Genomic DNA, 14,750 nt, shown 5'->3' with positions numbered 1-14,750 from the left:
AAAAGATTGAATTGCTGGAAGAGTTGAGGGGTAGGATGGGACTGGAGTGTATTGATGTTGTGATGAAGAGAGGTAGATTGAAATAGTTTGGGCATGTGGAGAGGATGGGAGATGATAATTGGGTGTAGAAAGTCAGAAGTGTTAATGTAAGGGGTAGGGTTGTGAGAGGTAGACTGAAAAAGACCTGGGACAAGTTAATTGAGTGTGACCTCAGGGATAAGGGACTGAATAGGTAACCTGCCAGAGATCAAACAGCATGGAGAGCCATCATTAGGTCACGAAGGCCACGCATGCAAGCGTATTAGTGCCATAAAAAATGAAGTAACGAACGATATAATCCTTAAGATTTGAATATGTAGTAATCACACATTTGGGAGGTGACCAGTAATTATGTGATCAACCTCCTCTGTTATTTGCCAATTTTATTATAGTTTACGTAATATATGTTGTATAGTCACAAGTACTACAGTACAGTGCTGAATGAATGCATGCAGACTTTACTGTTTTAGCCTAATAGGCAAGTTATTGTGAAAAAGAATGTAAAGTCAGCTGTTGTGTAGAAATGATAATCAAGATTATACTGTATGTAAATACGTGTATGAGACGAAAAATTGTAAATGCCTGAATTTTTTATTTACTTTTTATTTTTATGTATACAATTACAGATTTCAAGTGGCATCGTATTCCAGGACAGCTGGGTGGCCATCAACAAGTCAGTGAATGCTTCAGTAAATGCTTCAAATGTAAGTCCATTGTGTGGATGTCATGATGAGTAGTGTAATACCTGAAAAATATTCTTTTTGGAAGTTTAGAAGTTTCTTCAAAAGTTTTATTAATCTTTGACTCCCACTTTCCCAGTTCTCCATGAATGCCAGGGAGTATGCTTCACTTTCATACTCATTGTTGTGTACTTCATAAAGCTGTCACAATATTTCATGCAACATTTTCCATTGCACGAGTCACTAGAGAAGGGTTAGCAAATTTTTTATCATGATAGTACGTTTATACATATCTCCTCTTGCTTGAGTTTAAATGGGATGGTTTCACTCTTTAGTTCAAGGTACCCATCATCCTTTCACCCAATGTAGGGGTATTTCCAGGTTAACCTAAACCTTGTGACAAGCCACGTAATTTCCTGGAACCTAGGTAACCATTTACTATGCTGGATGGTAATCATATAACCTGCGTCCCCTGCAGGTGCAAGCAAAAGGGAGGGGATTTAGCTTGGGTGAGTGTGCCTAGCTTCTCCTTTTTAACTTACAGAAATACATGGAGCCTTGGAGGATTCTGTATTTGTCCAGTGCCCTCTCCTCCCCCCCCCAAACAGGGGGAGGGGACAGGTTCTGATGGCCGTGCAGAATATTAGAAGTGTGAAGGAGGAGAGTAAGAGGGTGGATGTCATGAATGTGTTTAAGAGTACCAGGTATCCTATGATGGCACTGTGTGAAACAAAGAGGGAAGGATGTGAAGTGTGTAAGATCAGGTAGGAATGCATATGGAAGATGCAAGGAAGGAGGTGCAGTGTTGATGAGTGATAATTGGCAGAGAGGAATGAAAGATTGCAAATGTGTCAGCGTGAGAAGTGTGTATGCCAAATTCACTTTAAGAAGAAGAAGAAGAAAAAAATGTGGTAGCGATTGTTGTATATGTACCTTGCAACAGTAGAGGTGAGTTAGAAAAGGATAGGTTCTGGGATCATCCAGTTGGAAACCTGCAATAAGATAGATGCCCTGGGGTTCAGTGTGATGGGTGACATAAATAGAAGAGTTGTCACGGGTCATGTAAATGATGTAATGGGACATTATGGAGTATCAAGGAGAACAATAATGGAAGGCTGTAGAAGGACGTGTGTTAAGAAAAGAGTTCATGCATTCATAATTTCATATTTTGCACACAAAGATGCACACAAATATATATATTTCAGAGGAAATGGAGACAGTGTTGAAAGGAGCCTGATTTATTACTTGTTTGTTGAATGCTTCAGGAGTGTTGCTGATGCTGCAGAGGTCTTTCCGATCATATGACTGTGCTATGCAAGGTTAGGTTAAGAGGAACAAGATGGGTAAAGAGAGAGAGAGTTGTGGTTGATCAGCCCTAGCCTATCTGGTCAAACAAGCCCATTAACCAAAGGCAAGCAACCTCCCATTCAGGGCTTGATCCATGCAATGAACTGATGTTCCCTGGCAGTGGACAGAGCCTCATGACAGAGGCACAGGGAAAAGTAGGTGGCACCCGTTTAACAGGGACACGATGGCAAGCTACACTTCATCCCATAATTTGGTTGTTTGGTTGCCACCTAGCTAATGGCTTCCTGGTTTACAGGAAATCATTAGGCTTGTCACACATTGTCGAGCCTCTTGAAGCGGAAAGGAAAGTCTATTTGTCTATTGCCAGATGCCTTAATCCCATAAGGGGTGGCCACAGACAAATCGCCTCCATGTCACTCTGTCCCCCGCCATTTCACTGCCCTGCTCCCAGCTCACACCCCTCTCTCTCATATACCTCTCCACTCCATCCCTCCACCTCATCCTTGGTCTCCCCCTCCCTCTCCCCCCCTCCATTTCACTCACATACACTCTCCTCATTAGTCTCTCACTCTCCATCCCCTCCATTTCACTCACATACACTCTCCTCATTAGTCTCTCACTCTCCATCCCCTCCATTTCTCATAACGCTTCCTGTCACATCCACAACACAACACTTCTTCACTTCCTTATTTGTCAGCCAGTCTCTCCCTGTGACTCCACATGCACCTCTCAAATAACTCATCCACTGCTCTCACTCTTGACTTGTGTCCCTCCAACAAGGTCCATGCTTCAATTCCATATGTTAGAGTTGGTATCACAATACTGTCATGCAGTAGCTTTTTCAGCATCCACTGCCCTACATTGTATCTCTTTTATAACCCCATCTGTGTACAGACTGAACAACCATGGTGGCATGACACATCCTTGTTTCAATCCAACCTTCAAAGAGAAATATTCACTCAGTTCACTATCCACATGCACAGCAGCCTTAGCACCCTCATACATACTCTTCACAGCCTTCAGCAACTTTCCATCTACTCCATATATACTTATTACTTTCCACAATCCTTGTCTATCCACCTTGTCATATGCTTTCTCTAAATCCATGAAGGCTGCATACAATTTCCTTCCCTTCTCTAGAAACTTTTCCACTAAAGATCTAAGAATGAATATCTGATCTACACAACTTCTTCCCTTCCTAAAACCTCCCTGTTCTTCTCCAACTAATTCCTCTGTTATTTCCCGAACTCTGTTAATAAATATCCCACCATATACTTTTCGTATTACACTAAGAAGACAAATGCCCCTATGATTACCACATACTTCTTTTTCCCCTTTCCTTTGTACAAGGGAATAATTATACCTGACTTCCAGTCCTCTGGGACTCAAACTTCCTCCCAGGCCAATCTGCACATCTTCCACATCCATTCTACTACTATCTCTTCCCTATGCTTCAGCATTTCACTACACACTCCATCAATTCCTGAGGCTTTCCCCGTTTCCATCAATTCCTGGGGCTTTCTTCGTTGTTTCCACAACTTCCATCCTACTGATTTCTTCCTGTCTTCTTACCTCCCTCCTTCTCCCAGCCATTCCCCAGCCACTTATACTCACATTACTTTCATTCTCTATGTTGAACGATTTATTAAAATGTTCAGTCCATCTGCTCACTTTTTCTCCCTTCTCATCTAGTACCGATAATCTACCATTTTTATCTTTCACTCCCCTACTAACTTCATTGCCACCCTGTCTACCTCTCTTTACCTCTTTCCAGAACATTTTCTTACATTCCCTCCTCTTGTCACTCAAATTCCTTCCAAATTCCTCATCCACTCTCTTCTTTCTCTCTCTTCCTTTCTACATATAACTCTCTCTTCCATCTCTCAACTTCTTCTACATCCTTATTTCTCATCCATTCATTATATGCTTTCTTCTTTTGCGTCACAGCCTGTCTCACCTCTTCATTCCACGATGCTGCTCCTTGCACCCCCTTTCGTCTTCTCTTCGCCTCACACACCACCTCACATGCTGCACATATTTCTTCTGCAAATATCTTGCACACACCTTTCACATCTCCCATCTGCTCCTATTCATATTTATCCAATCGTTCCTCCACTTCTCTCTTATATTCTGTCTTATTCTTATCCTCTTGTAACCTTTCCACTCTCCTTGCATCTACCCCTTCCTCCCGTCCCTCCCTTCTTCTATTTCTCCATTTTACTTGGACATTGATTCTGACCACCACTTGGTGGTGGTCACAAAGTCCACTCCCCCAACCTCTATATGCTTTTGCATCCATTACACATCTTCGCATCCTTTCATCCACACGCACATGATCAATTATTGCCTTCCATTTATTCAGTTTACCACCCACCCTTCTCATCACTCGCCATGTATACAGTAAAATAATAGATTTTTTTCTTGTGGAGTTATTGGAAGGTAAAATTATTATCTCCACGAGTGATGTTGAGGGTGGTTATGTATTCACCTATGTTTGTTTGTCCATGTGATATCTTTAAAAGTTCTCAATGAATTTGAATGAAATTTTGTTGAAGGGAGGGCCATGGGCCAAGAAAAAATTTTATTAAATTTTGGGGCAGATCTAGATCCAGTTCCTGCAGTGGTGTTGGCCGAGGTATGCACTATCTGAGTTCCTTTTAGTTTTTAAACCGTTCTCGTTGGCTCATTAAACTAAAAAGAGCATTATCAGGAAAATTGCAGCCATCCCTGAAGATGTTTTGCACCAACCAGTTAATAGTATAGTACATCAGGTTCCATTATGTTGAAGCATTAAAGAAGGCAACTTTCAGTATTTCATGCAGTTAGGGAAATGAAGGAAATAAGTATCCAATTTCCTGTAGATGTATTTAGTAACATGAAATCTATTGATGTGCTTTTGGGGCCTAAGAGTAGTGAACCATCTTGTACTGAGTTAAAAAAAAAAAAAAAATGGTTTAGTTTTTATGACAGCTGGATTAAAATGGTTTGGTTTGTATGACTGAGCTAGGATTACAGAGGCTTGGATGATCTTTGAGTGATTATCTGGCCCATTCATTGAGCATGGTGAAATAATTTTCCAACTTCTGTGCTTTGTCTGTCTATGCTTCTAGGTTGCATCACACTGTGTCGTGTTTAGGGGAGGGGGAAATTATAATGCAATTCATCTTTCAGTTCTTGGATGAAAGCTCAACCCGTGCATTGCTTCAGTGTCAGCCAGAAGTACCCTGTTTGAGTAGCAAGGAGTCACCTGTTGTACAAGACCCCACTCCTGTCAAAAGTGGTATAGTAGTGTTTATTTTTTCACCCTTTAAGTTTGGCTTTTAACTATTTGAGACAGAAACGTAGATTTTGAAACTTGTCTGGTGGTGATGGTGGTGGTCCCAAGCTAATCTGAATATTAGCCCTGCAGATAGCATGCTGAAGATCCCTTTCTCCTACAGTCAATTTGATAGTAATTTTGTAACTGAGTGAAGGTATATCCATCTCCAGCACCTGGCAGCCAGAGTAGTACACATTAGTCAGTCAAATTTATACATACATACTGTACATACATACATACATACGGATGATATTATTTTTAGCAGAGTGAAGAACAGACTTAGCACGATTCCGGGCAGAAACGTATAAAAGATGTGATTCAGGGGTGGGTTGGCTTCGGTATCTTTTATAGGCCCTCTCCTTGTTGCAGACAGCATTAGAACAAATGAGATTAAACCAAGGGTTTCAAGCATTAGTCAAAGGATATGATAAGGGAATGTATGGTTCCATGCCCAAGAGAATAACCTCCGTAATGCGCAAGGCACACTCAGATGGCTCCCGGCGATGGAAGCAATAATCATTCCAGGGAAAATCAAAGAAGTACTGCCTGAGGGCCTCCCAATCCGCAGCTCCAAAGTGCCACAGATAATGTTTCTTTGGAGGGTCTGCAGGTTGTACCGGAGTGATAGGATAGGTTAAAGTGATAAGGTTGTGATCGGAGGAGCCCAACAGAGAGAAAAGAATAACAGTGTGAGCAGAAGGATTAGTTGTAAGGAAGAGGTCAAGTATGTTGGAGCTCTCTCCTAGGCAGTCAGGGATATGGGTAGGGTGCTGTACAAGCTGCTCTAGGTCATTAAGAATAGAAAAGATGTAGGCTTGTTCAACAGGTGGATCAGTGAAACGAGAGGAGAGCCAAAGGTGGTGGTGAACATTGAGATATCCAAGAATGGAGATTTCAGAGAAAGGAGAAATGGATAGAATGTGTTCCATTGTAGAAGTAAGATAGTCAAAGAATTTTTGATAGTCAGTAGAATTAGGAGATCAGTGAACAGCACAGATATATTTAGTCAGAGAATGACAGGAAAGCCGAAGCCAGAGTGTAAGGAATTCAGAAGAATCAAGCTCAGGAACACGAGAGCAAGATAAGTTGTTGCGTATATATACACAACAGCCACCTTTGGCTTTGAAATGAGTATAGAGAAAGTAGGAGGATACAGAAAAGGGTCTGCTGTCAGTTGCCTCAGACAGCGGAGTCTCAGTTAGAAAAAGGTGAGGTTTAGAGAAGGAGAGGTGGTGCTCAACAGAGTGAAAGTTAGAGGAAAGACCACGAATGTTGCGGAAATGAAGAAGAGAGCCAGACAGTGGTTCCAGGCATCTTAAGTCGTTACTGGGAGAGGGGCAGAAGGTGTGGGCATTTATCACCACGAATGTTGCAGAAATGAAGAAGAAGAGAGCCAGACAGTGGTTCCAGGCATCTTAAGTCGTTACTGGGAGAGGGGCAGAAGGTGTGGGCATTTATCCCCACCCCCCACGGGACTCTGAGGCTATATTATTCTACCCCATTTTTTTAAATTTTGAAAAGGAAGTGTGGTGTGTACTGTGCATGTAGTTTGGTGTAGATAGTTAGAGAAACTTGTATTGGAGAGCATGCTGGCCTACTCTCTGTGTTACTGGGGCACTGAAAAAGTTCAGCAAAGGGGGATGGTCGGGACCTAGTCCCAAGGGTTAATGAAACGGTAGCTCCAGCTCTTCATGTCATCAGCTTTCCATCCACCTTGGGAGTACTGCCCTGCTCGACTGGTGCTACAGTCTACTCCTCTAAAATATGTACGTTTTGTATGTATAGTATTATTAATAATTGATTATTAAATTTTAAAGAACGTTATAGAATTGATCTTCTTCTCTTTCATTTAAAAGGGCGGGATGACTCCAACTTAAGCACCAACAGCACATCAAAAACTTTCAACATGACAGACCCAACTGTAGAAACCAAGAAAGCTTTGAAAGTGATGGATGACATGTTCTGCCAGAGTTTCATCAACAGTGACACCCAGCAGGAAAGCAGCTCCTGTCTGGAGGCTCCCACAGAGGCAGTGGAAAAAGATGGCTCACCTTTCACCATTTACCAGGTAAATCACAGAGACACTTTCTCCTCCTGTTGAATAGACCCACATTACATAACCCAATTTATGGAGCACAATACAACACATGCCACACCAAAACCTGATATCCACTTGTTGCATGTCCGCATCTTGTATCACCATTGCATATCACCCAGTGATAAGATATGGTGCAGGAGTGTCCTGACTTGGGTAATTGCATCTCGAATCATCACTGCACATCTGTATCAAAACAGAGGACACTGGATTACGATTAGACATCATAGTTTCTTTCTGACTGCATTAATGAGATCATCTGTGCAGTTAGGAGCAACCTTATACATTTTTATTCATTGTATAGTCAGTAAAAGGAAAAGAAATTCACCATGTTCGTAGATTTGAAAACTGTATACATGTAGGGAGGTATACAGTGGATCAAGTTTGTTGGCTGACTTACATTTCCAGCAGTAGACACAAAAGAAAGATAACGTATAAAATCGCAGTCACACACACTCACAAATTTAGCTCTATACACATGGCCTTCCACGGCAGGAATTAGCGTGCAGTGGGTCAGTCATGACACTTTCCCCTTTCACATTGACTCAGCGAGTGCCATATCATCCTTTTGATGTGACGGTGAAAAAATGACAAATACAAGTTTCTCTAACTGTCATCACCAAACTACATGCACATTATATACTACACTTCATTTTCAAAATTTAACCCAAACTGATGTCTAATAACCAAGCCACAGAGTCCCCAGGGGGAGGGGGGCATAAATGCCCCAACCATCCACCCGTCTTCTGATGATGACTCAGTGAGTTGCCTGGAACCACCGTCTGACTCACTTCTTCATTTCTGCAGCATTCGTGGTCTTTTCTCTAACTTTCTCTCTGTTGAGCACCACGTCTCGTCCTCCAAACCTCACCTTCTCTTCTTAACTGAGACTGTGCTGTCTGAGGCAACTGAGAGCAAACCCTTCTCTGTGTATTCCTACTTTCTCTATACTCATTTCAAAGCCAAAGGTGGCTGTTGTGTATATGTACGCAACGACTTAGCTTGCTCTCGTGTTCCTGAACTTGATTCTTCTGAATTCTCTACTCTTTGGCTTCGGCTTTCCTGTCATTCTCTGACTCAATATGCCTGTGCCGTTTACTTATCCCCTAATTCTACTGACGATGAAAAATTCTTTGTCTATCTTACTTCTACGATGGAACACATCATATCCTTTTCTCCTTTCTCTGAAATCTCCATCCTAGGAGATTTCAATGTTCACCAGCACCTTCAGCTCACCTCTCCTTTCACAGATCCACCTGTTGAACAAGCCTACATCTCTTCTGTCCTTAATGACCTAGTGCAGCTTGTACCCGTATCCCTGACCACCTTGGAGAGAGCTCCAACGTACTTGACCTCTTCCTTACAACTAATCCTTGTGCTTTGGCTGTTAATCTTTCCTCTCCTTTAGGTTCTTCCTGTCACAGCCTTATTACCTTGACCTGTCCTATTGCTCCAGTACAGCCTGTGTTCCCTCCAAAGAAGCATCGTGGCATTTTGGAGCTGCCGATTAGGAGGCCTTCAGGCAGTACTTCATTGACTTTCCCTGGAATGATTATTGCTTCCATGACCGGGAGCCATCTGAGTGTGCCATGCGCATTACAGAGGGTATTCTCTTGGGCATTTAAGCATACAGTCCTTTCTCATATCCCTTGACTGATGCAAAAAAGCCTTGGTTTAATCACACATGTTCTAAAGCTGTCTACAACGAGGAGAGGGCCTATAAAAGGTACCGGAGCCAACCCACCCCTGAATCACATCTTTTTTATGTTTCTTCCCAAAATTGTGCTAAGTCTGTTCTTCGCTCTGCCAAAAATAATTTCACCCGTACTAAATGCCCTGAACTCTCCAACTCGAGTTCTTCCCACTCCTTCTTGCACCTTGCAAAAAACCTCTCTGTCAACTTTACTGTGCCTCATCATCCTTCCCTCCTTTTTTCTACTCTGATGGCTCTGTAGCTATTTCTCCTACTGATAAAGCAGATACCTTTGCTCAGACTTTCTCCTCCAATTCCACCTTAGACGATTCTGGTGCTGTTCCTCCATCACTTTCCCCCTCTGACTTCCTCATGGCTGACATTAAAATTTCTTCAACTGATGTATTGTCTGCCATCACTGGCCTCAGTACTAACAAGGCATATGGGCCTGATGGAGTCCCTCCTTTTGTCCACAAGAACTGTGCTTCTGTTCATACACCCTGCCCAGGTAAACTGTTTCGCCTTTGTCAGTAGTCAGCTTATACCTTTCCTTCTTGCTGGATTTTTTTTATTTTTTTTTTTTTTATTTTATTTTTTTTTTAATGTGAGGAAGAAGGAACCAATGGCCATGAGCCTGCAATAACAGTTCCCTCCAAGAGAAAAACAAAATACAAGAGAGAGCCAAATTCAGGATCCATTCATTTTGAGATGCCTGGACACACTGTGTTTCAAAGACTGGAGATCATAGGCAGCAGGAAATACAGACAGAGGTAGACAGTTCCAGAGTTGACCTGTTGCATAAATGAAGGACTGGGAGTAACAGTTAACTCTTGCATTAGAGAGTTGGACAGAAAAGGGATGAGAGTTTGCTGCTGGACGGGTGCTACGCGCCCGTCGTAGAGGTGGAGGAATGCATGCAGACAGTTCAGAGGAGCAGTGACCATTAAAGTAGCAATAGAAAAGAGATAAAGATGCAACAGTGCGACGAAGAGACAGAGCTTGAAGGGAGTCAGTAAGAGGAGGAGAGTTAATGAGACGTAAAGCCTTTGACTCCACTCTATTGAGAAGAACACATGAGAGTTGTACTCCACGCAGGGGCGGATGAAACCCCTGTATAGAGTCAACAATTGTGCAGGGGTAAAGAAAGAATGGAGTCAGCTTAGCACACCCAATCTCTTGGAACCAGATTTTACAAGAGATGTAATATAATCTTTCCAAGATAAGTCCAGAGTAAATGAAACCCCAAGCATGTTCAAGGATGATGCAGGATTAAGCTGAATATTATTAAACATTAGTGGGTACTCATGCGGATGATTCTGTTGGGTTGATAGGTGTAAGAACTGAGTCTTTAATGCATTAAAAACAACAATATTACTTTTACCCCAGTCAGAGATACAAGCTAAGTCAGACATTAGGTGTGCCATAGCCTCATCCCTTGTTTGTTGAAGTAACTGCTGAGATGGGCATTGCGGGAACCGAATGGAAAGGTGAAGGGTGGAATCATCAGCGTATGAGTGGATAGGGTTAGATGTACAGTTTAGAAGGTCATTGATGAATAAAAGGAAGAGAGTTGGTGATAGGACAGAGCCTTGAGGAACACCACTGTTGATAGATCTAGGAGAAGAACGATGGCCGTCTACAACAGCAGCTATAGAACGACCAGAAAGGGAGCTATGGATGAAGGCACAGATAGAAGGATAGAATCCGTAAGAGGACAATTTGGAAATTAAAGATTTATGTCAGACTCAATCGAAAGCCTTTGAGATGCCAAGTGCAATGGCAAAGCTTTCGCCAAAGTCCTGAAAGGAGGATGACCAGGAGTCTGAAAGGTAGGTGAGAAGATCGCCAGTGGAGCGTCCCTGACGGAACCTGTACTGACGATCAGAAAGAAGGTTGTGATAGGAAAGATGCCTTAAAGTTTTTCTATTGAGAATTGACTCAAAAACTTTTGAAATACAAGACGTTATAGCAGTTGGACGATAATTGGAGGGGTGGGAGTGGTCACCCTTCTTTGGGACTGGCTGAATGAGAGCAAACTTCCAGCAAGAAGGAAAGGTACAAGTGACAGACAAAGGAGAAAGAGTTTGCCTAGGCAGGGTGTAACCACAGAAGCACAGTTCTTGAGAACAACAGGAGGGACTCCATCAGGTGCGTATGCCTTGTTAGTATTGAGGCCAGTGATGGCAGAAAATACATCACCTGAGGAAATTTTAATGTCAGCCATGAGGAAGTCAGAGGCAGGAAGTGATAGAGAAACAGCACCGGAATCGTCTAAGTTTGCTCTCATTCAGCCAGTCCCAAAGAAGGGTGACCATTCCCAACGCTGTTACTATCGTCCAATTGCTTTAAGATCCTGTGTCTCAAAGGTTTTCAAGTCTCTTTTTAACAAAAATTTAAAAGCACCTTTCCTATCACAACTTTCTTTCTGATCGTCAGTATGGGTTACGTCAGGAATGCTCCACTGATGATCTTGTCACCTACCTTTCAGACTCCTGGTCATCCTCCTTTCGGGACTTTGCCGAAAGCTTTGTCATTGCACTTGACATCTCAAAGGCTTTCAGTTGCGTCTGGCATAAATCTTTAATTTCCAAACTGCCCTCTTATGGTTTCTATCCTTCTATCTGTGCCTTCATCTATAACTTCCTTTCTAATCATTCTGTAGCTGCTGTTGTAGATGGCCACTGTTCTTCTCCTAGATCTGTCAACAGTGGTGTTCTTCAGAGCTCTGTCCTTTTACCAACTCTCTTCCATTTATTTATCAGTGACCTTGTAAACTGTACATCTAACCCTATCCACTCATACGCTGATGATTTCACCCTTCACCTTTCCATTTGGTTCCCGCAACATGTATCTCAGCATTTACTTCACCAAACAAGGGATGAGGCTATGGCACACCTGATGTCTGACTTAGCTTGTATCTCTGACTGGGGTAAAAGTAATCTTGTTGTTTTTAATGCATTAAAGACTCAGTTCTTACACCTATGAACCCAACAGAATCATCCGCATGAGTACCCACTAATGTTTAATAATATCCAGCTCAATCCTGCATCATCCTTAAACATACATGGGGTTTCATTCTCTCCTGATTTATCTGACTCCGTTCCCTCTTTACCCCTGCACAGTTGTTGACTTTATACACAGGTTTTATTCGCCCCTGTGTAGAGTGCAACTTTCATATGTGGTGAGGCTCCCCACATACAACTCTTCTCAACAAAGTGGAGTCAAAAGCTTTTCATCTCAATAACTCTTCTTCTCTTACTGGCGTCCTTCAGCCTCTGTCTCTTCACCGCACTGCTGCATCTTTATCTCATTTCTGTCACTGCTTCAGTGGTCACTGCTCCTATGAATCTCTGCTTTCATTCCTCCACCTCTACGACGGGCACGTAGCACCTGTCTATCAACAAAATATCATCTCTTTTCTGTCCAACTCTCAAATGCACGAATTAACCGTTACTCCCAATCCAGCTCTGGACTGTCTCCCGCTGTCTGTATTTCCTACTTCCTATGATCTCCAGTCTTTGAAACGCAGAGTGTTCAGGCATCTCAAAAGGAACGGATCTTGACTTTGGGTCTCTGTATTGTTTTTGTTTTTTTCCTGGAAGGAATGATTTTTGGGCTCCTGATCTTTGGTTCTTTCTTCCTTGGGGAAGATATGGGGATGAGAGGGGCTGCGAAATCCCTGATCATGCACATCTTCTCACAACGTTCATCCAGACAGCTCAGTCTCTTGTCAGTCCCTTAGCCTCACTGACATCCATACCTTTCTTCCTCACACACTCATCCTCCATATCCCTCCATCGTCTCCTTGGCCAGTCTCACCTCCTCCTTCCTTCAAATTTGCTCAGATATACCTTTTTTGCCACTCTATTGTTTCCCATTCTCTCCATATAACCATGCCATCTCAGTACTCTCTCTGATTCTGGTGTCCACCGACTTCCTCATTCCACATCTTTCACAAATCACATTATTTCGTATCCTGTCTACTGCCTGCATTCCACATATATTCCTCAGCAGTCCCATCTCCACTCCTGTCACTCTTCACTTTTCATTTTGATGCAACCCCCACCATAATGACTGTTGCTGCATTCTGGAAGAAATGTAACATTCGACAGGCCATAAATTTTTTCGTCAAAGCCTGGAATAATACAACATTGGCAACTGTTAAACAACCATGGTGTGGCCAGGGTGGTGGCAGGGGCACTCTAAGTGTGTTGCCACGCCTCAGAATCCCTGTTGTTTAAGTCCATCAGGCCTGTTGTCTACTGTTGTTAAGGTGACTGCCCATATTTTTGTTATTGTAGCTATATCTGTAGTATAATGTCTGAAAAATTTGACCTTTATTATGTCTCTAAGGGCCAAAAAATTGTCCAGGTATTAGGGGGTACCACCCATATGTAATTTTTCCCATGAGATTATGTATTCTCAGTGAGCAAATTCACACTGCGCGAGGTCGTGGACCGCCCAATCTCGCGCACTGTGTGAGCCTACTGTATTTACCAAATTACATGCAATATGTATGTTACTGCACTTGAATTTGTTTATATTATTGTACTCCAGTGATTAAAACAAGTGAAATTATACCACATTTTAATTTTTTGATTGCTTAAATGCATTGTGATACTTCTACCAGGAATCCTCCCCCCTTTCCCCCCCCCATGTGCTGGTTCTGCCCCTTTTAGGTGATGTCCTCAGTCGCTAAATGTTGTTTTATAATTTCAGGATGAAAATAGTACCAAGAAACCTGAGCACAAGGAAGAGTCAGCTCCATTCCAGATATATACAGAAGACTCAAAAGATGAGAAGTCAGTACCATTCCAAATCTATAGTGATGCTCCTAGTGATTCAAAACCTAAGCAGCTGCCAAATTTGTTGCAAGACAGGACTGAAGTCACAGAACAAAAGGTAGTCAATAGCCTGTGGTTATGTTTTGCATAAATTCATCTCTGTTCTGTGAAGTCTATTGCCAGATGCCTTCATCCCGAAAGGGATGGCCACAAACAATCCGCCTCCATGTCCCCCTGTCCCCCACCATTTCACAGCCCTGGCCCCAGTTCACCAACCCCTTCCCTCTCATATACCTCTCCACTTTATCTCTCCATCTCATCCTCAGCCTCCCCCTCTCTCTCCACCTCACCCACATACACTCTCCTCATTAGTCTTTCACTCTCATCCTCTCCACATGGCCAAACCACCTCAGTGTATTTCTCCTTATGCTTTTTATCACATCCACATCCACACAACAAAGCTTCTGCACTTCTTCATTTGTCAGTCTGTCTCACCGTGTAACTCCACATGCCTCTCTCAAAAAACTTATTTCCGCTGCTCTCCTGCTTGATGTGTGTCCATCCATGTCACGGGGTTTTGACTCTTTAAGAATGACTGAGGTAAAAATAATTTGCTTGTTTTTAATCCATCTAAGACTCAGTTCTTACATCTGTCAACCCTACAATATCTTCCACAGGTATATCCACTAATGTTTACTAATATTTAACTTAATCCTGCATCATCCTTGAACATGCTTGGGGTTTCATTTACTCTGGACTTATCTTGGAAAGATCATATTACATCTCTTGTAAAATCTGCTTCCAAGAGATTGGGTGTGCTAAGTTGACTCCA

The 14,750-nt window shown here is 42.5% G+C and overlaps 1 protein-coding gene across 1 annotated transcript in view; it reads left to right on the top strand.

Moving 5' to 3' along the window:
- Window positions 1–14,750, top strand: part of LOC145400419 (mitotic checkpoint serine/threonine-protein kinase BUB1-like) — a 69,235-nt gene that overhangs the window by 19,718 nt on the left and 34,767 nt on the right. Inside the window, exons 9-12 of the mRNA XM_080272933.1 lie at window positions 666–743; window positions 5,199–5,307; window positions 7,203–7,414; window positions 13,854–14,036. Coding sequence (XP_080129059.1) covers window positions 666–743; window positions 5,199–5,307; window positions 7,203–7,414; window positions 13,854–14,036 — 582 coding nt within the window. The remainder of the gene's footprint in view (window positions 1–665; window positions 744–5,198; window positions 5,308–7,202; window positions 7,415–13,853; window positions 14,037–14,750) is intronic.

This window comes from Coenobita brevimanus, chromosome 52, assembly GCF_032717465.1.
Source record: "Coenobita brevimanus isolate Jiangsu-jjx chromosome 52, ASM3271746v2, whole genome shotgun sequence".
In the NCBI taxonomy this organism is placed as follows: domain Eukaryota; kingdom Metazoa; phylum Arthropoda; class Malacostraca; order Decapoda; family Coenobitidae; genus Coenobita; species Coenobita brevimanus.
The sequence above is the reverse complement of the archived record's forward strand: the minus strand, read 5'-3'. Positions and strand labels throughout refer to the sequence as shown.